This window comes from Dromaius novaehollandiae, chromosome 19 (genome assembly GCF_036370855.1).
Source record: "Dromaius novaehollandiae isolate bDroNov1 chromosome 19, bDroNov1.hap1, whole genome shotgun sequence".
Classification (NCBI taxonomy): Eukaryota; Metazoa; Chordata; class Aves; order Casuariiformes; family Dromaiidae; genus Dromaius; species Dromaius novaehollandiae.
The window spans coordinates 3,815,298-3,837,646 of record NC_088116.1 but is presented as its reverse complement, the minus strand read 5'-3'; the positions used below and the strand labels follow the sequence as shown (position 1 = coordinate 3,837,646).

The 22,349-nt window shown below is 35.6% G+C and overlaps 1 protein-coding gene across 1 annotated transcript in view; it reads left to right on the top strand.

The window, feature by feature from the left end:
* Positions 1 to 22,349, top strand: part of BRIP1 (BRCA1 interacting helicase 1) — a 142,108-nt gene that overhangs the window by 79,157 nt on the left and 40,602 nt on the right. The window contains exons 24-25 of the mRNA XM_064523139.1: positions 1,166 to 1,387; positions 3,412 to 3,569. Coding sequence (XP_064379209.1) covers positions 1,166 to 1,387; positions 3,412 to 3,569 — 380 coding nt within the window. The remainder of the gene's footprint in view (positions 1 to 1,165; positions 1,388 to 3,411; positions 3,570 to 22,349) is intronic.

Below are 22,349 nucleotides of genomic sequence, written 5' to 3'. Positions count from 1 at the left end.
CGAAGGTTGAGATGAAGTGAGATATGCGTGGGACACAGAGCAAAGACCTGTCCCTTGTGCAGAGTTAGGTTTATGGCAGCCCCTACATTGTGGGACCCTTTAAGACAAAACAAAAGAAAAACCCCACATTCCTAAAGTCCCTCCCCCGCAAAAGCTCATTAAGTGACGAAATGAGGATGGAACTGGAATCAAGTAAGTGACACTAGCAAAAAGAAAAAGCCCTCAAAGTAACCCCCGTCAGCAATAAAGGCGAGGGAAGCCAGGTTTAGGAGGCAGGAACTGTTTCTTAACTGCTCGTGACTCTATTGTATCATGTAGCTAGGCAGGGCATCAGGTCGTAAAGCTCCTCCAGACATTTTCCGGATCAGAAGAATGAGGAAATAACGAGTATCCTCTTCTGCAGACCAGACCCCTCTGCTTGGAGCTACACAGCAATGAATTGCCCGAGGGGAAGGAGAGATACCCCTATTGCTTCTGGATCATCTATTAAAGTTGCATATGAGCTAACAAAGTCCGTGTTACCTTATGGATAAAGCAAGAGAGACCAGAGTGATAAAGGCTGTCTGTTGTCTCCATTTTCCCAGAATAACTACGATGTGTCCACTTTTAGACTAGCGTAAACTCATCAATAGACTTTCAGACCTTTCATTCATGCATTTATCAGTGTCCTCATGTCCTTGCTAATTGCTACAGAATTTGTGAAATGGAATCACCATGTATTAAATGAAAGTATTCTGAATCACTGAATTTCAATGTCAGCAGGCACCAAGGTGTCTGTTGTCAGCAAGAAGTTTTACGCTGTTTAAACTGAATCTCGGATGTCAGTTAATTGATGAAAGTTAAAAAATCTGTCACAGTTTAAAGAAACTTAAAAGTAAATGACTTTATTAAGAGTAGATTCAAACTCACTGGTCAACTTAGGAGGTATAAGAAGGGGAAAATTATCTGTTGAAAAGTAGATTTCAGATATGTTGAAAAACTTAAATAAGGCCCTCTTCCAAAGTCCATTTAAATCAATAGGAGTCTTTTCACTGACTTCAGTGGGTATTGGATCAGGGCCTAAATTACCATCTTGTAAATGTGGAAAATTTGCAGCAAGCTCAAACAGTACTGTATTCAAAACCATGTATATATAAAGTCTTACACTCCACTTTTTAAATTATAGGAATTGTGAGGAAAGCTTTGTGCAGTAATATGGAACTGAAAATAATGTGGAAATTCTTCAGAAATGCTAATGTAAGAAGTATACAACCCTTTAGCAATTGTATGCGTGAACTCGATGCCATTTCAGAAGATGATAATATGATGTTGATCATCACAGATGCTGCAAGTCTTAGTCATCTTAAAGAAACTTTGAAGGTTTATCAGGTGCCAGTGAAATGCGAAGGTAAATCTTACTGATTACAGATAAATACTATCTAACAGTTGTCAAATTCTTTAGCTTTAAAAGGAAGAAAACACTGTTTATGTCCTGCAGGTGCCTCTGATTTTTGGTAACATTTGCATCTCCTGATCTGTGTGTGAAATTACCCCCTATAGAGCGGACCAGTACAAGTCTCTTGCCTCAGTATTTCTTCATTCTCCAAAATAGTGTTATATAGGTTTTGCAGATATTTTTAATGGAAAACATTTTTTTGAGCCAAGAGAAACATCTGAGCTTTCAATAAGGCTATAATCTGTCTGTCTTTAAATTGTTATATAGAATGTTTAAAGCTGTACTAAAGCTTTGTTGTAATTGTTTCCTTATTCCCTCCTTCTAAGTTATTTTAAATATGTTACGAAGCCTGCATTCTACCCATTTTATTCCTTGTTAGCGATTAATTGAGTGTAGTTGCTGCAAACATTATTATTTGTGTGTGTGTAGATAAGGTCTTGGTGTTGGTTTTTGCCCACCTCTTGTTCTATAATCCTGACTTCATTTTTTTGATCTTCATCTCACTAGCATCTTGGATCGTTACGTCTTTGTTCAAGAAACATTTCATTTTACAATGTTCTGTTTATTGCCGTAGTGGTTGAGTCTGTATTAATTCTTTAACTCCCATACATTCCCATTTCTCCTACTTAGGTTTCTGTAAATTTGAAGGAAGTCAGGTATCTCTGAATATCCAGCCACTCTTTTCTGGATATGAGTGAAATTCTCTAGCCATTTGATTTCTCCTTCAAGGACATCTTTCCTTTTAATAGCTTGAAAGGAACATTTTGCTCCTTAAAGAAAACGAAGTTGCTTTTTAAATCAAAATATCAAATCCTTCAATGTTATCGGTATTTTTATGTCTTCTTGTCAAGGACTGTGGATGTTCCTTAAATTTCCAGGAAACACCTGAAAGCTGAAACAGTTTAATCATAAAAACAATACTACGATGCTGAAAGACATTAGTGGCAACCTTGAAGTATGTTTTTGACATACAGATAATTGAAGAAGATCATTTGGAGCTTATGGGGAGAAGTAGTTTGGGTATTTTATGGAGTAAGAAAGCTGAATTCAGTAGAAGCTTACTATCTAAGACACAGCATTGTCTAGAAAGCTGATAAACAGCAAACCTGCATGGGTCAATGGGGCTTTTCAGAAGAGTGTTTGGAAATACAGAAGTTGGGGAATCAGATATTGACAGTGGGATTTAGCCAAGAAAATACTTTATATACTTTCATTTCCTCTTAGCTGAGCCATTCACAAGACAGTCTCTGCCTTTGACCTTTTGGAAAGTTGACCATAAGATTTATTTCTGTGAGACACTGTCTCATTACCTTAACCATCGATAGGTGAAAATGAGAGAGAATTGGTTGACGCACAGATGGAATTTCACGCACAATTTGCTGCTGGCTGGAAGCAGGCAAAACTCCACGAGTTCTGCTGACTTTGTGTGTTCGGCCCCGCACGGAAGTGCACACCAGCCTGCCCTCCGCTCCAGACTTCCAGAACCTCTCAGGTCCTTACGTAGTCTTCTGATCAGAAAGAAAGGACAAGGATTATGAAAAGGGAGCTATTTACATTTCTTGTAACAAAGATTAAAATCCATGGGTTGAAGGTTTATACCCAGCCCCAGTGGTTAAAAGTGAGGGTCTGTATAAGCAATGCGTTTGATAAGACATGATTCCTGGTGCCAAACTGTGGAATGGGTAATCTGTTAGCAGCGTTCAGAGGACAAAGACTAAAGACTAAATGTTTTTGTTAGTGTGGGGGCAGTTCTGACGTTAGACTGGCACTATTGTATGTGATTTTTATCAGAAATGTTCTATGTTAAATGTTACTGAATTTGCAGTGATTGGTAAGTGTTCTTTATCACATTACTTCCTGGCAAAAAAAGAACTTTACATTTTCAAATGTAAAGTATAACTTGTGATATTTTATCTGTTTTAAAATATCTCTTGATGCCTATGTAAAACACTTTTTTTTCCCCTTCTTTTTGGAAGACTTGAATGCCAGTTTATCTTTAAATGCTATTTGGAATGAGAACGAATATTCTCTGACAAGTTACTTGCAATGCAGGAACTGTGTCATCCAGTCCATTTCTCCATGTCCTTTAATAGGAGCTGAAGTTACTCTTCTCAATAATAAAGCACAGTCATGGGTAAGTCAAAGTGGTTTATTTCATATATTAAAATTATTATTGAATTGTTTATATAGAAAATATTAAAATACCATTTCTTTAAAGGATAGACTGAAATATTATTTTAGTTAGAGGTATTGTATATGATAGTCTAATTTCTACCACAGAGGCTTGAAATGATTTTCAGTATAATAGGTAAGAACTGAGGACAGGTCACTTTAATTAATATTTTGTCATTGTCTATACCTAATTTGATGCAATGTCTATAGTATTAAGTCTTATGAAAGGGGATAGGAAAATAGACTGCCATTATCAGTTTCTTCCCTAAATGGAACATGGGAATAAAACTTAATTGCATAAGTGGTATAGTCAGACTTGAATTTTCAGACATACAGTTTTATCTTGTTTGTGGCAATAACAAAAATATTAATCAGACCGTGATGGAAGAACATGGAAAAGGTCTAAAGGAGTCATGGGAAGAAATTCAATTATAGGTATTATATTTCTAATAATGTTAGCAAAATAAATTGTCAATAGAGCTCTATGAAAATTAGATAATAAAGCTATATGTACTTTACTGTACTCTTAACAGTGTCTTAGTTTAAGATACAGACAGAGGGTGACACTCCATCCTGAATGAGCTATGCAAATAACCTTAGGACACTAATGTCCTTTCTGAATTTTCCTTCATTTGCACTTTGGGCGGAAAAAGAATTGAATTTAATCAGAGATTTTTCAAACTAAAACTTAACCAAAAAACTGGATTTTATCCTTAGGTTTTGGACTATGTGTATCATTATCCCCTGTACAGGCTATTTGAAATGTGCAATATGACAGTGTGTGATGATGAAACTAAGTTTATGAAGCACTGTATTCCATGACTGCTGGTATTTCAGACTGTTACTAACATCTCATAATATTTCGAGAGTCATTTTATGTGAGAAATACTGAGCATAACAAAATGTTACATTGAGGGAATTTATACTGAGCGAATAGGAAATAATGGGTTCCTATGCGGTATAATAAAATGATTTCTTGTTTAAACATACCTTGTTTTAACAGTCTTTTTCTGTACGTTTAAAACCGGGGCTGTGTAACCCTGCTAGGGGATCAGAAGCATTGTGCTCTGGGTTTTGTTGCTTTCCATGACTGGCTGCACAAACCAAACACTGTCAGCAGTTTTATACGTGCTGCTGGCGAGGCAGACAAGTCGAAGGGGGACTGTCTGTCTGTCTTACCAGGTGCATCAGGCAGAAGTGTGTAATCAGCTGGGGTTAGGTTTGCATGTGTTGCATTTTTATTACTGAGTAAAATAAACAAGTGTTATATTCTTAGCCCACTTGCAGGTTTTAACCTCTCCTGTTTCTTTTTAGCTAAAAACACACTGTTAATTGTTACAGGTTTTGCGAATATGTCTGTTTCTTCCCTTTTCTTTCCTTATACTGTATTTCGGTACGCTAGAAAGAAATCTCAATGAACTCCTAGCCTGTGAAAGAGCAACATACATTAAAAGAGGAAAAAGACCACATCTGGCTTTTGAGAGTCATTGTGAAAGCTGCCGGCATTCAGTAGAGAGACACCTAATCTCTTAATGCATGTCTTTGTTTCAAAGAGGGACTCAGGGGAAAAAAAAATCCCCTCATCTTCAATAGACCTGTGAAACATTTGTCAGAGCGGGCATCTCTGCCTTGGATCCATAACAAACTGCACCTTGACCAGGTTAACGTGGCAGGTGACTCGAATGTGAGAGTCATCGGGGTGAGGAGGGAAGCTCTCCTTGTTTTTTGTGAAAATAATGTTACTTATTTAGAAAGTTAAAATGGCCTGAGGATGAATGGTGGTAGAGGTAACAATAGCTTTAATTTGATCATTTCCTTGCTTTAAATCAAATGGCTTATATTTTTGTAATTGAGAGTATGTGAGTGTAAACAAAGACTTGTGGAATGAGTCAACGGAGGTGAAAATGGTGATTTATTATACGCTATCATATGCCAGAGCAAATGCATGTGCATTAGTGTGAAGAGGCTGTGATTAAGTCTGTTTTAGCTCCCACTTGTATATCCTTGAATACAAGATCCTGCTGTTGTTGAGCGATATATTTGTGGAGATAAAATCAACATTGTAGTTTACACTGCAGCCTACGCTATGTTAAATCATGTACGTTGTCATGAGGTATCAGATGTCATCTGAAATTACTTCATGTCATGTGCTCTCTAAATCGAGAACAGTTGGTTCTGGAAGGCAAGAAATTGTTCATTTAATAAAAATCATATTGCTGTAGCAATACAAGCTTAAATAGAATCACTGGAGTTAGTGTCTAATTTATTTCTAAAACAAAGGGTTTGCTAATCATTTAAGGAGTCCCTACTATATTTTCATGACTTAAATTTAAGCTGCGATGAATAAATTACATTTTGTTAATCTTGGGGGGGGGTTTAAACCTACACTTTTTTTAAAAAAAAGTATCCTTTTATATTGAAAATTGGATTTTTAAATTTACTGCTACACTTCTACAAATTCTCTTGCATCATATGTTTGCCATTGACCTAGAAACCTCCATTAACTTATTCAGGCTTTATGAGTGGTTTATGTGATATCAGTGACATACAAATTAATATTATAATTATTTATGTTCTTTAAAATACTCTAAATAATTGTGTATTCCTGTTTGCAGTCTTCTATGTGAAATGGTAACAGCTTTACAGAAGAGTGTACCTTGGGACTTTGAGAAAATATTTTGGTATCATAAATGTAAAGGATTCAAGGTGCTTTAAGATCTAGCCTAGCTAGTGCAATAAATTGTCTTTCATATGTTAAAAGGTAGATGAAAGTCTGACAATTAAATTTTTTAAACTTATTAAGCAGTCGTTACTATAACTGATTAGACAGTCAGCTGTTGAGACAGTAGCATTTATATAACAGGATATTGTTTTGTTCATCATGTTACCACATTTGGCAAACTTTTATCTTAATGCGCCTTTCGGGAATACCAGTCTGACCTCAATCTGAGTAAAGCCTTAATAGTCGACGTGAGGGATGCTTGCAGGAGGTGGCACGGTCATTTTCGCAGACTGTATATTTGTTATCGCATGTTAATCAGATTCATCATTCTGTTTAATAAAGATTTCATCTGCCACGCGAATGCATAATCGGCTATGTCTGAGTGACCATCTTTTGTCTTGAGCAGATTGCTAAAACTGTATTAAGCATCATTAGACAAAAATGACGACCTTATTAATTTGTCCTTTATGTGTTTTCCAGCAGATTGGTTCTCATTATTATGCAAACAGTACACAGAGCAGCACCAGAAGTAGCTCATTAATGTTTCTTTCCCTTAGTACGTAACAGATTATTATTGTGAAGTGTGCATGAAATAATTGCTAATTATGTGCCTTAAATTGTACAGTGATTGTCTGTCTTGATTTTTTCATATGGTTTAAGAGCACTGTAGAAGACCATCAGAAGCTACAGGTTAACAATACTGAAGCAAGTAAAGCAGAGGAAGTGAAGCACAAAACATGCATTTTAGCACACTCTTTTCTGCCTATGTGGAATAATTAGGACAGCTATGGATTGTTTTGTAGCTACCTTTTGCACAGTTTCTTATTTTAAAAGAAATGACTCTCAGCTGGCAGATAATTTAATAGATGTCTTTGCCAACAAATGATTGCAGGCAAGTTCGAACTGTTGACTTCTAGTAAAATATCTTGCAGCTTCTTAAATTGTAATTCTTGAATTAGTATGGTGTCCTTATTCACACACCACTGAATTCTTACGTATTTCCAAATAATGTTCTTGCTACCTTATGTTTTCCTAGCTATGTTTTGCATTTCTTACAGCGTCTCTTTTCAGTATAATTCTCCTTAAAATATATAAGCATGTTAGAAATTAAATATTAGGATTTGGCATTCATCTGTAGTTTGACAACTTTGTGCTAAGTGTCTAATTGGTTTAAGCTGGTAGTGCTTCATACTTATCCATGGCACATCTTCTGTAATCTGTCTGCCACTGTAGCTGATAAGACTTGGCCACAACTGAAGTTTTTGCAGCACTAGAAATAAAATCCTGATCCATTAGGGGTTTGCATGGATTTAGCTTTATAATCTGGTTTAGAAATTGTGAGTAGTCAGATCTCAGATGCAGGCGTTGTTTTCAAAAAGATGCCATGGAAATCATTACATCAGCTTAAATTTTCTTAATGTGACTCTTGTTAACACTATTACCTAAATAACATAGCGGCTATTTCAGAAGAAAAATATTTTTGACTGGCAATGATTTTACTGTGTTTGACTATTGAAACAGGTATCCTTGAGATTCAGGAGAATGATGATGTTCATCTTAAATTACTCATATTAAATAATTTTACAGTCTAACTGCATTGGTTGGTGTTAATATCAGCTGACAACAGCCATTTAATTTTGGTGGCCATTGCTTCATATAATACAAGTTGAAATAAATCAAGCATGGTAGTTGTATGTTATTCTTTAAACATTTCACTTTTAATAGGTCATTACTGAATACTTACAAAGAATAGATTTATCTTACACTTCCAAAAATCAGAATGGAATTTTTCTGTAGAAAACAAATTCTCTTTACTGCCCTGGTAGCAACTGGGCATATGGTTTAATGTGATAAATCACCTCACTACTTAATGTGGAAAATAGTTGAATGGCATGAATTATTTATTTGGATTAATTGAAATTATTGTTTGGGAATATATTGTTATGAATAGGCACAGGTATATTCCTCTTAATACAGAGGTTCTTCAACCGTAAGTATATCATCAGTTTTAATAAATGCTTTTCAAATTTTCAATGATAATATCACACACACAGATGTTTATGTGCATATAATATAATACCAGCACATACAAAAACACCCCTTTCTGTAAAAACACATATACATGTTGCAGCTGGTTGTTGAATAAGGTTGAAGACTTATTGGACTTGGATCCACAATGGTTTGACAGTACACTTTTCCTTTTGCTCCATAATCTGCATTTTTCTGTTCTCTGCCCTTTTTCTTTGCCTGCTACTTTAAGTTTCAGTGATTCATTTAGTTACGCATTTTAATTAAATATCATGGCTAAACCTGCTCTGTATTATTTCCAATGTGTAAATTTATTTTGTACAAAAGAGTACACTCGCACCATACCAATTCTTGAGCACTTTTGCAAGGCTTATTGAGACTTTCCAAGAGATAACGTACTAAGGATCTTGGGACTCACAGGCCGTGGGATATAGGAACTTGTTTAAGTTTAAATGGATTAAATATTTTTGGGGGATCTGTATGCACACCTTCAGGAGAGAAGAACCGTAGACGACCTCAAAAAAAGACTCCTCTTCTGGGTTGTTTCCCTCTGCTGGTGCCAGAATTAGTAATTTCCCAGGAGTTATCTGTCTGAATTGCTTTACTTATGCTTGATATTAAATATATTTATGGTCATGTTGCCAAAAATGCATTCTTTCTTCTTTTCTCTCCTCCCCACTGGCCATTGTTGTTTGCAATTTACAGTCCTACTTGAATTTTATGAAATACAGTGAAAATGCTTGCAGGCCACCTCTGCCTTTGCCATTAAAACAATGTTCACAGCCTCCTTGAGAAAATATTTAAGATTGCTGAATGTACTGCCTCCTGGCAAAGAAAAAGAAAGAGAAATGGGTTTATAGCTTTGGGAAGAAGAGTGACCAATGTTTAGGAAATGCTTCTATGGGTACACTAGTGTAAGCGCTGTTGTCACTGTAAAATCTTCCATGTATTTAGCGTCATGTGCTCACATATCCCCATGCTTACACCTGTCTCTGATAAGGATGAAAGCTCTAGGTATCAGGGGTTGAATATTTTATGCTTTAACAAATTCCTTGAGAGCTGTTTAGTGAAACTAAATCCTAATTAGTGAGAAATATAGGCCAACCTTGGAATGCTGTCTTGCAGTTACCAGTGCTTTTGCTGTTTTTCGTATGACATGAATCTGCCTTTACCCAGAAGCCTTTAAAAGATTTCTGCATTGCTTTGGGAAAAATAATTAGGATGAAGATAAAAATCACGTGTTCTATGTAACTGCTTAGGACTAGTACTGGTTGTTTAAATTGATACTGCTATATTCACTCTACACCTTGAAATTTTCCAGTGTCTAATTTTAGACAGTTGTTCAGAAAAACGTGCATCCTCATGTTTATCTACTACTGTGATTGTCACCACAGCTTGTAAATTTAGATGCTTCCATTGTAATTATAACTTAAAAGATAGCAAAATCACAGAAAGACTTTCATGCTACAGAACCCAATATGGTTTTAAATTCACAAATCAAAAAACTGTTACCAAGAAATGAAGGTGTCACAAGCGTAGATGTGAAAACAAGCTAATGTCAGAATTACAGTAGAGTAAGAACACATGAAGTCTCGGTGTCATTAAAGTTGCCTATTTTCTGTTTCGAATCAGTGATATTGGTATAAATTACAAGAAAACTGGCTAAAGTGCCAGCATTTTAAAAGTGTGTCACTTAAAGCCTTGGCCAGGTCTATGCAGTTTAGAATTTTTATCTTTTCAGATACAAAAACAAAACTGAAGCCTGCATTTCTAGTTTACCTTTGTGAGTGGCAAAGCATAATCATTTTGCTTGCTTCTTTGGCAGTAGTGCCCTATTGTTACAAGAATGCAACAAACTTTTGTTTGCATAAACTCAGGTCATCTTTTCAGGACGTGCTGCCTTTGAAGGAAAGCCTGGCTTTAAAGTTTCTGTCCCCTCCCTAATGCTGCTTCCCACCCTGCCTCGGTCTGTTCCTCTGTTGCATGAGGACAACCATTTGCGAACACGTTGCAAAACGGATCTCCGGAATGGTTTGGATTAAAAATATTGCCTGTTTTGCTGGCATTATTTTTATACTGGGTTGTTTCAGGGATCTCATTTATGGTACGGTCCCACAAAGAGTTTTATCAGCAAAATGAGATCTGGGATGTGGAGAAGCAGAAAGCTAGCACGCGTATAGCTGATGCTTAACAAATTGTATGTAAAATGTACAGTAGCACCTGCTGAAATTAAAAATTCAACATACTGATTGTTTTATATTCTAATGAGCATCCATTATTAGAAGCTAGTATTTTATACTGATTATGTCTGCTACATAGTGCAGCTGCCACTGACCCCTCAATCAGCAGTAACAAAAAACCCCATTGTTATCAGTATGGGAAATATCTTGGCCATTATGGGTGTGAATTCAAAACAGAATAACAATCATGCACAGGAAAAATTAAAAGCTTAGTGATTCATTTACAGGAGTCTAAACATCTCCTATTAATGATTTTTTTCAAGTCTTCTTAAAAATCTTACTTCACTACATTTTTTCATAATTGAGATATAAATGAAGTCGTTAAAGCATCTGAATCCCATAGAACTTTCATTTTATTCACTAGATGCATCTAAACTTTTCATCATGAATTTCATGTACTGAACTCTCCCTTCTTGTACACTTCTGTTCTATTGTAAAATGCAAATCTCCATTAAGGTAAGAACATTTGTAATTTTTTGTTTTTAATCTCAAAAATGAATACTTTCAAGGTAGTGTGACACTAAGTTTACTAAGTGATAGCCATTTTTCACACTTTGGGAGCCAAGTGGCTGCACTAGAATGAAAGAGCGCGTTAGATTTGTTGCAGATGTTTCCTAAACGAGATACCTCTGGGTTCTGTAAGCCATTCATCCTTTCTAGGAAATCAGAATAAAAGTGATTTGTATAACACAAATATAATACTATATATTTACATAATTAAACTCCATGGTATATCTCAGGCCATGCTGGCTGTGGTATGCAGCGTGCAGGGATACTCTCTGTAGTAGTTATGTCTGGCTAGTTCACTGTAGGAATTCTAGTTTGGAGACTTTTCTAGTTCTTAAATTGCAACCATACAGCCGTTATATTAGCAGGGGGGTGGAAAGACACATAATTACCACCATTCTTCCATATGTAATTTGTATATGGTATTGGTTATCTTTATTGTGTAAGTTCATAGTTTCTTCCTCTTCACAGAACACAAACATTTAGCCAAATTCTTTGCCTGAAGTCAGTGGAGCCAAGGATAAATTTGGTTCTTTCTCCTCTCCAAAGGGCTTGAAATTAAAATACATACATAAATGAAAAGGCTAAAATCTTAAAGATTTTTTTATGGTATTTATAGATAGCTGCATTGCTATGCAAAGATTTAGCCAGGTAATTATCTTTATTCAGGAGAGGAAAGAAGGCTATCAGATAACCCGATGCCTCCAGACGTTTGAATTCAAATAAATCTTATGCGACTCTGAACATATTTGAGCTCTCTGTACTACAGTTTCCTAGGAAGTAACTGGAGAAAACTACATGCATTTAACTTGTGTTTGCTAAGTGCTTTGAAATTATCAGACAAAAGTTTCTATAGAAGCATGCATTGTTACTGTTTAGGGGACTTGTGTCAGTTTTCAACCATTTATATACTTCTGCGTGATTTATTTTTAAAGACTCAACAATTTATAAGTAACAAGCGTCCATCCTAATTGATATAAAACCTTTCTTGTATATATCAAACCTTTCATTTATGTATTTCTTTTGTTAATACAATGTAGAAATGGTTATTTTAACTTTAGATAAAAGAACTATTCTTGGGCAGTTTTGACATCTACATTTTGTATTTTATAAACCTCAGCTGCAGTTCACACTTGTGGAAAATATAAGTGTCCTTTTATTTTTAACAGCAGCCTAGGGTATGGTTGAAAGAGGCATATTTCCATTTTGGCTTTTGTTTGAGCAGCTTCCAAAACATCATCCTACTTTTTTTCTGGAAAATTTGCCAAGTCTAGCTCAGATTAAGTTTCTTTGTTAGATTTGTTCTTTTGAGCATCTGGATCAGAAATTGTATCCCATACTATGTAGTAATGAAACATTTGGAAATCATCTGAGAAATCGTAGTAAACCATGATAGTCCTGTGCATTCTTTTTAAGGGAAAGAAAAATGTGACTTACAGAGAGATTTGGGGGGGGAGTTGAGTTAGCTTTATTTTTTTTGAACCACCCAACTAAGAGGTTACAGTTTGTTCTTCTGGGACACGAACTACCAAATACTATTATCTCTTAAACTTTGTTGTTGTCCCTTTTAGTACTGTAAAACAATGTTTTGCTTGATGCGTATCTGTATTCTATGCCAAATTTTAACAGTCTAGGATATTTCTGGGAAGAAATAGATGAATAAAGGTTATGTGAATCATAGTTTAGATTTTTATTGTAACTCATAAAGCCAGAATGCCACAAGTTGGTGAATGATTGGGTTTTAGTTTGTGTTTAGTTTAGTTTAGGGCTAAAATAAATTCATTTTACTACTTTAAAATAAATCATTAGAATTTTTCATAATAGAGAAACTGTTTCTCTCATGTCATAAATTTGAGAGTCATTATACAAAGTCAGTTTGCTCATATTATACTTTCAGTATAAATTGTATTGAAGAATATAGTTAGTTGAAGAGAAACAGAGCTGTGTACTAGTGGTACTAGTACGCCCTCTTACTTAGCTGTAAGTTTAAGGAGATTGAAGAAACATTTCTCTATTAATTGTAGCCCCACAGAAAAGATGGGGAAGAAGAAGAGAAGGCACTTGGGGAATTTGGAAGTGGATATGTATGTTTTGTATTACTTTTTAGGCAAATATATTTATTCACTTAAGAGAGTTGGCGCTTGTAGCCAAAACATGCGTGACATTCGTTCAGAGTGTGCAGTCCACGTGATTGACTGGGATTAGGAACCCAGCTTTATTTCGAGTGTTTTAGACACTATGAATGCAGAAGTCCATTAATTATATTTGGCATATTGTGTAGTTCTTTAACTTTTATTCATTTATTTCCCAACTATTTTGTTTTTTTGGAAGGCATGCAAAGCAATGAGACAACTACCATGAATGGAACCAGAATATTTCCTTTCTTATAGCTATATGTCAACTAGCCAATAAAAAGACAACAAATCCAACAGCCACTTGTTGTTTTGGATTTTGTTATGAATGTCACCTTTAGGGAAAGAATCAGAGCCTATTTTTTCTTCAAGAGAGTGTTTTTTTAGTTTTCTTTTTTAAGCTTCTTATCTAGCCCCTTCTTGTTACCCCGTATCTCTTATATAATTTCTTCTTCTACAGGAGATGTTTCAGCCTTTGTATTAGAAACACTTAGCCTGTCTAGGAAGGCAGTGGCACGATACGTAGTCACGGGAGACATGTCAGGAGAGCTGTTGCTGTTTGCAATACAAATTCTTCCTTTATCTCCTCAAAATGGGTTTTGTTCAGCAGCATTCAAGGAAGTCGGGTCTGTCTGCAGTGAAGCTGGTGGCTTCTTTAAACTCCTTTGTCCACTGCTGTGTCAGATATTACTCTTACAAAGGAACTTGCACAAACGCTTAATTTCTCTGCACGGGGACAATTGGTTTCTTCAGCGGGATGTGTCAGGCTCCCTCTCACTAGAGATACTGTGTGCAGCAAGAAGGTGTTTCCATGATTTCCAAATACTTTGCTGGGGGAGAGGGCTGGTTTTGTTTTGTTTTAAGGTCTCTTATCTGGCTCCAAGTGTGTGGGGTTTTTTTGGTTTTTCTGTTTTTTTGGGGTTTTGGGGGGCTTTTTTGGGTTTTGTTTTTTTTTTTTTTTTTTTTTTTTTTTTGCAAGGTTTGGGCCTATTTGCTCAGTTATTGATGCCTCTATATTGATGAAGGAGAAAGTAGCATACATGGTTCCACAGTACAGAACAATCCAGGAAAAGCAGATGGCTGCTGTGTTAATGGGGCTTCTCCACTTGATCTCACAGGGAGAGAGACCCTTTCATTGTCCAAACTTCTCAAAGCTCATTGATTTTTCATTCTGGCAGGATTTATTTGCTTTTGAATCACCGCTGTGCTGTTATCATTATATGCTGAACCTTTCACTGTGCTCTACATTTCACTGGTTTCTTGATACTTGCTCTTTTAGGATTCCTGCACAGAACTTCCTTCCTCCCCTTTAAGTTATCAGTTTCTTAATAAGAGAGAGTTATATTGTTCTGGTTTTCTTTTTAGTTTAAAATAACGCAAATGATGTCTGTCTCTTTTTTTTAAAAAAAAAAAAAACAACTTTTGCTTAACACTCTAAAATGTTAAAATAAATATTTATCAGAACAAGTTTTTGCAGCAGCTAGTTTTTATAAATCAGATTTTTTTTCCAAAATTCTTTAGAAATGAGTTGCTCTAAAAAAAAATAATGATGATGTTCTGGATGAAAACTAAGCCATGTTATACAGCGGTATTCAACGTCTTCCTCTTCTGCAGGAAACCAGGATAGAGAGCCTTGAGATCAAGGCTGCAAAGCTGAGCAGTGCTCCAGGGCTGTGTGCTTAAGCAGGAACAGCTGCATTTTTGTACTGTGTTTTTTTAATTAATCAAATCCACTTCCTTCAATCCATACTTGCTTGTGCTCTGGACCTGGAAAATACAAAAATGGGGACTGAATTCATGTTTAGTCATTTCTGGATTTAGGTTTACAGGACAAGTGAACGTACCTGCAGTGTGACTTTTTTTTCCCCTCTTCTCCTGTATTTTTCATCTGATTACTAATATTTTTGTAGTATGCTGGATCCTGATCCTTCAAAGCGTATTTTCAACAATTCTGTTCATGCCAACTGTCTCCTGTGCAGGAGTGGAGCTGTTTGGTAGTGCAGGAGTTTCAGAACCATTCCTCTATCTAATAGGGGATCATATTTTAACTGCACTAACATAGTCTTGTTCTTACCACAGGAGGCTTCTCAACCAGTTGTTCTGTTTGATTAAAGATTATTGTGGATCATTAAAGATGCTATTGATTCCTTTTGTTTGTTTATGGCAAAAGTTAGGAATGTCAGCTTGTATAACTCATTTGTCATCACTGAACTGAAAACTGAATCTTCGTGACTCTGTTTTTCAGTAGCATGACTGTTGAACTCCATTGGGTTTGTACTGTTATAACTTAATCTACGTTAGAACTCTGTAAAAGTTGTTGTATTGGGGGAGGGGGAGAGGTGTTCTTAGTTGCTTCTGCAAAAGAAGAAATCAATCATTTTGATGCTTTATAGCATAGTACAGAAAAAAGTTGAAACGTTAGCACTTAAAACACATCCTTCCTCTTATGCGCTCCATATTCGACCGTGGGTAATGTCCTAGGCCACTGGAATGTTAACTTTTGAGGAACATGCTTTAAGAAACCCAATTGCAGTGGATTGTTTGACCATTAATCCTCAAACTGAGATGATTTTTTCGTTTATAAATCTGTCAGTTAAAGAGTCCAATATTAATGTTACAAGGGGAATAATACCTGGAACCAGGTGAAATGCTGAAAGATGCAGAAGAGCCCAAAGAGATCTGGGCACCCAACTCCCGCTAAAAGTCAGTCACCTGACTCGTTTGGGGCCTTTTTAGAAATACCACTTTAGCAGAAAATTTACAACATGATCTTCTTGGCCATTGAGCAGGTATCCTTCTTCTGGAGAGAGAAAAAAAAAAGCCATTAATGTGAACCCTGTAAATTAAAATATACTAATAATTAGGAATGTAACTTTTTTCAAATTTAAACAGTGGATTGAGGGCTGTTTGGCAATAATTTCTCAATAAGTCATTTATTATAGTAAAAATCTAAGGATGTCCTTTTAACAGAAACATTAAGAGAGCAAGCAAGCGAAACATTTAAGAAATGCAAGAGACAGTAGAGGAGTTAACAGCCCTACTTCACCAGAGGTAGGCTTTGGTATACAAAGAAGGATATTAGATGAAAGAAATCTCTGGAACTTAATACAACTCTTGATCGTAAAACTTGAACTGTAGTATCTGCAGCAGTGTTGCTGTGAAAGCAATGCAGCTGATGACTTTCAAACTGAGAAAGGAAGGGAGCTGTGCGGGTTAGTGCTGGGCCAGTGGATCGTGGACTCCAGTTTGGAGAACCTGTACCCAGCAGATGCCCAGGGGCACTGCTGTAGTCTTCTCAGGGCAAAGGAAGCGTAAGAAGTATATAGATCTAGCATGGAAGGACCCCGAAACAGCGGCTAAGGATCTGTCCTGTGCGGGAGCATTTTAAGGAAAGACTTAGAGCAACAGCAGGGGTGTGCCCAACTCATAGTTAGGGCTGGTGCTTTGCAGGAGCTGGTCATTGTGTATTAAAATAACCTTCATTTTGGTATGTCGTTTGAAGTGGTATCTAAATGGAAGCTGAAGTTTTTTTAGCCATGACTAATGTGTCTGCAATTTTATTTTGAAGGTGGAGCCAGGAATGGCATGTAACAATGTATCACTCATTGCACTTAATTTTCATTGCAATAGGCATCCAGTGGAGTACATGAGAAGCTGAGCATGAGAGACCAAACTTAACCATATGTTCGACATGATAGCATTTCAGACTTTAATCTTTGTCTGATTTTTATGTCAATTTGCTTAATATTTATTTCCTTGCTTTCCTTGCTTTGAAAAAAATGTGGAAGATGAAACAAAACAACAGAAGTGGGCGCACGTTCCAGGTAATCAGGGTTTGTAGAAAGCAAGTGCACTGATATAAAGTTTAGATGAAAGCATGCTAGCTTTCCCGTATTTTTACTTAAAATAACCATGAATCTGCTGTGTTACATAAATTGCAATAAAAGATGTTGATGAAAGATCCTGATAGCACTTTATAGTAAAGACAGTTATCATAAGCTCAGTAGAATTTGTTGAAATGCTCTTTAAGGGCTACTTCATAAACTACAAGAGTGCATGTGTGTGCGCGCATGCATGTGTGTGTAAAGCAGAATCAGTATCACAGGGAAGAAATCTTGGGGATACCTTGATAGCTTTGAGCTTCTAAAAATTCTTAAATTGCAAAAGGTAACTGAGGCAGAAAAGGCTTTTGATTGAGATATATAAATTGTCGCTTATCTTGTCTCAAGTTAGATTAAAAGCCCTATTCTAGAATCTAGTGATAAGGCATTTATGGGAATCTTTGTTTCCATACTAATATTTTTTAGTTATAAGAGAGGAAATATGCCTGATGATATTAATTTGCTGTTAACTAATATAGTACAACATCAGTAACTGGCAGTTAATCTATCAAACTCATGCCATGACATCTTACTTGTTGTTTTAATATGTTATAAGCATGAAATGTGTTTTTCAGGTATGTTTTACATTTGCGCCAGGTAATGGAAAGTACAATATATTATGTGCTTGTGCCCCAGAGGAAACTTTTAAACAAAAATAATTGAATGCAATAAATCTTCCCCTGCCTTCCTTCTGGTACGCCTTCTGCAATGTATCTTTTCAGTTCATACTTAGAGTAAGCCTTGTTGGTAGTGACAGTGTAACAGTGCTGATGCGAGTGACACTGCCGTTGCCCGCCATATGTTTGCCTCACATTACAAGATTGGTTTAATTTTCTCTCTCCTTTTATTTTTCATTTCTTCAATAAGCAACTTCATTTTTCTGAGATTTAGAGTCTTATTACAGATTGCTCTTGCTATTGGGAGTAAGACTACAGTTTTTCAAATAATTAGGAACATCCACAAGCTAATAAATCTGTCCTGAAATTTTCATTTGCTTGTGTACATTGTATAAGTTTGTATTTAACTGTGTCTCTGCATGGATGATTTATCAGGTGTTTATTTTTGAGAGTTTTCATCATATACAGTGGTGAGATGATTTGATGCACAGTAGGTTTAATAACTTAAATGCTTGGATTATTATTCCTGTTTGGTATATGGTTTATTTACTCCCTTATCAGACACTAATCTTAAAGACTTCCTTGTCCTGTGAATACACAATTTGTTTTAGTTGGTGCCTAGTAAGTGTAACAATCTCATAAGTCACCTTTTCATAGCATCTGGTATACCACTTGGTTAGTTACTTCAGAAGGCAAAGAGGTTCATAATACACCAGGTAGTGAATTTAAGCTTAAATATAGTAAATACTGTCCTCCTTTTTTTATTCAATATAACATTTGATCATACTGTGGCTGCTTTAAAAAAAAAAAAAAAAAAAAAAAAAAAAAAAAAAAAGCAGCCTAGTTGTGTTTGAAAGTGGTGATATGTTGTGTTAAATTGAAGGGTTTTAGAAAGAAGCAGAGGCATGTATGATAAATAATCCAGTAAATACGAAGGTAGCCCAGGCTTGCAGGCTTGGTTCATTCAGCTATTCTCTCCGCCCAGGTGTGTGTTTAGTGGGAAGTCTTCCTGAGAAGTGATGAGAGAGGAATTTCCCTCCAAGCTGGTGTGACAAGACCAGTATCATGTAGTTTCAATGCCAAAAGCAGTCATGTTCTGTCATAAACCATTGCCTCTAAATGCTTTAAATCCTAGCTTGAGACAATTACAGATCTCTCAACACAATGAACACTGTATAGGACTGTATTATAAATATTAAAGACACTTATAGTTGTGGATGAGTTTGCAAATTCCTCCATGCTTTTATCTTTTATAGAGGTTTCAATATTCTATGTATAATTGCCTTCTGGTAATAGTATAGAATGAAAAACCTTAACATTGTTTGTGGAAGTATCTCGCTGAATTAGAACTGTTTAGGAATCTTCTCCTTTGTAGAGGGCAATATTACTTTAAAAAAAAAAAAAGTCTTAGTTTAAGTCCTGCTTGGCTTAGTATGCAAAATATTGCCAACAGACTAAAACATAGTAGCTGAAACCAATTGCAAACAGATGGAACTTTCTTATTCTGATTGGCCATATGTTGCCATAGTAAAAAATTGAAAAATCCAGTCAAAACATAATTCATCTAAAGGAAATGACCTTGATAGTTTTTGACTACTATATGGAATTTTTTAGAGTTAACCTATAGAATATATCAAATATTCAGTATGAACGGCAGATATTTGTAAAATAAGGGTTATAATGTTTGTTTAGGTAGTTCAGAAGGAAAATATGGCTTTTCAGAAAAACTCTGCCATCTACACAGGTGTAAACAGAAAATACAGAACTGGCACAAGTTTAAGATGAATCATGCAAAACCATTCTCCTGGGCATTGCTTCACGGAAATGAATAATAACTGTAAGTGTCTGAACAATGTAAATCACACTTGCACTTGGAAAACCTCTTTAAATACAAACGTGCTTTATTTCTAACAGACTGGGAAGTTTATGGCTTTAAAATGTTCAGTTTTATGTGACATACTTTAAGTGTAGCTCATATTCACCTACTTTTTAGACCTTAAATTCCCATGTATGCACCCCTCTGATTATTTATAATAGTTAAAAAGAACTAAAAAGTACTCTTGCTATATAGAAATATACATTATATGCTTGTATTGGTATGCCAGTATATGATACCGCCCCATAGCATAAGTGGTTGTATGGCTTATGTTGTTGTGTCTTTTCTCTGTAGTATGTATATCTTAGTTTGTAGTGTATATCTGTTAATGCAGATAGGACTTGTCTGACATCTATCTAGACAGCAAACCCTTGAAAGGCTGTTTCAGGTTATATATCTAGATAACACCTAGCATGATGGGGCTTTACCCTCTATTAGTGTCTGTAGGAATTCCCTGTTTCAAATAAGAATAAAACAATATTCATTATAATGATTTATATCATTTTTATAATACATATGTCTACAGGTATGTAATATGCATACATGTACAGATCATACAGTTACATAATGTCCACATATTTAATATCCTGCATTAACTCTCTGTCATCTTTAAAGCTGATATCTGGTACTACAGATTGTTTTCAGTTGTGTTAGACTTTTTAAACTTGTCATAGGATAAAATCCATACCTTGGCAAATCCATTTAGCCTAGATTTTAAACACTCTCTTCACAACATTTGAAAACTGATTGTGCCTTGGGGACTACCCCAATGGGCTTTGTATGGATTAATAACAGAACATGCAAAGTAAGTTGACAGTAAAACTTTCACTTGTGTTTGGCTGAACTCATGTAAATATGATACTGATGAAGTGTGACTAAATCCCTAGTTAAAAACTTAAACTGCTTTTGTGTATATGTTTAGGATTATTAAGTAGTGTCATTGTGCATGCAGAAAGTAATTGAATATTTTTCCCAGTGGAGGGTTATATATACTATATAGTGTATTTATGTTTAGCTGTAATTCTATTAAAAATACATTAAATAACATTGAATGTATCACTGAAAGTAACAAGGAACTTCATAGTTCAATTTATCACTTTGTTCTTAACTTGCCCCATTTTTGCCTACATAATGTTAGTTTTAGTTGTCTGAGAATATATCTAAATGTATTCATTTTGATGATGCTGTTTTCAAGAAGGTTTCTCACTTTTTAGGAATTTTGAAAATCCCAGCCTAAAGCTAGTTGTTCAGGTTTAACTGAACATAATGTTTAATTTTTCCATGCCAAGACCCTTTGTGAATGTTGTACTTCCATTGCTCTCTTAAAAAAGCAAAAACAAAGTAAGAAAAATGACCCCCCATATTATCTAGTTTGACTCAAAACTTTTGAAAATGAGTTGCATTGGAATAAACAGTTTATGCTGAGTTAAAGGCCAAGGTTGTTTAAAGCAAACTTCAGTTAGTAGAATAAATGAGCCCAGTAAATGATATTATTTCTGTAACTGGATTTTCGAAAGAGATGCCTTTCTAGCTTCCAGGATTGTATCAGTCTCTGCATGAATAGTAAATCTCTGAGTAGCATATTTATACCACTTTTAAAAGGCGAATAAGACAAAATTCTAGTGGTTTGGTTTACTTGTCTTTAAAGAAAAAAACGGTAGTTTACTGCAAGTGCATAAAACTATTTTAGATGTGTTTAGCATTTGCATGGCATGCGCTCTCTCTCACTTAAGTACTATGGTGCTTACAAACTTTAGAGTCTGTTGGATAAGCAAGTGATTGTGGTTTAAAAATAAAAATATTATTTGCACAATGCACAGAGGCCAGAACTTTTAAAAGAATCCATTAATCATAGAAATCATTGAAGCATGAGACTAGAAAGAAATTTCAGACATTGTGTAGTTGAGCCCCTCATACGGAGATTAGATCAAATATACTTAGACCATCTTTGACAGATGTTTGTCATCTTAAAAATCTTCGATGAAAGAGATTCCATAAACTTCCTGGGTAGCCTGTTGGAGTGTTTCACCACCTTCAGAGCTTAGACAGGCTTTCCTATATGCGACCTTAATCTTTGCTACAAATTAAGGTAATTTCTTCTTGAGTTTTCAGCTGCAGAGAGAGAGAACAGTTTTTCAGTGATAGGGAATTACATAAATGTTGAAAGATTTGGGAGGAGTCAAATTTTGTAGCAATATTAAGTTAAATTTAGTGAAAATGTTCAGAAGAGCATCTGATAGCTGTTGAAAGACATGTAAGGCAAGCCCTTCGTTGTGCTCAACCTCTCACCTCGGGAACTGCATAACGACAGATAATGTTTTCAAAATATGAAATTGCATACAATACCAAATCTGAAACAACTGTGCTGTGCTGCTTCAGCTTCTGCATCAGGATCCTGCCCACCTGTGTGGCTGACTGTTGCCTGGCTGAGTCAAACAGCAATGAATTGTGTTGGTTGGCTAGATGTTCGTTCTGGTTTCAGCAGTTGGTAGACCTATATGTACACTTGTGGGGGGGGAAGTCACTGTTCCCCGTAATTATAGTTCAGTTAAAGTGATGCAGATCCTGTTGGGGTCCATTGAAAGACCGAAAAAAAGGAATTTAGTTTAGGCCTTTAAGCAAATCGAAAGGGAACTTGTCTCTCTGTAAAGGCACGTATTTGTTATGAATGTTCTTAAAAATTTGTTAGGTTGATACCGTGTCTTGCAATAATGACTCAGTGTTATGTGCTTTTGTGTA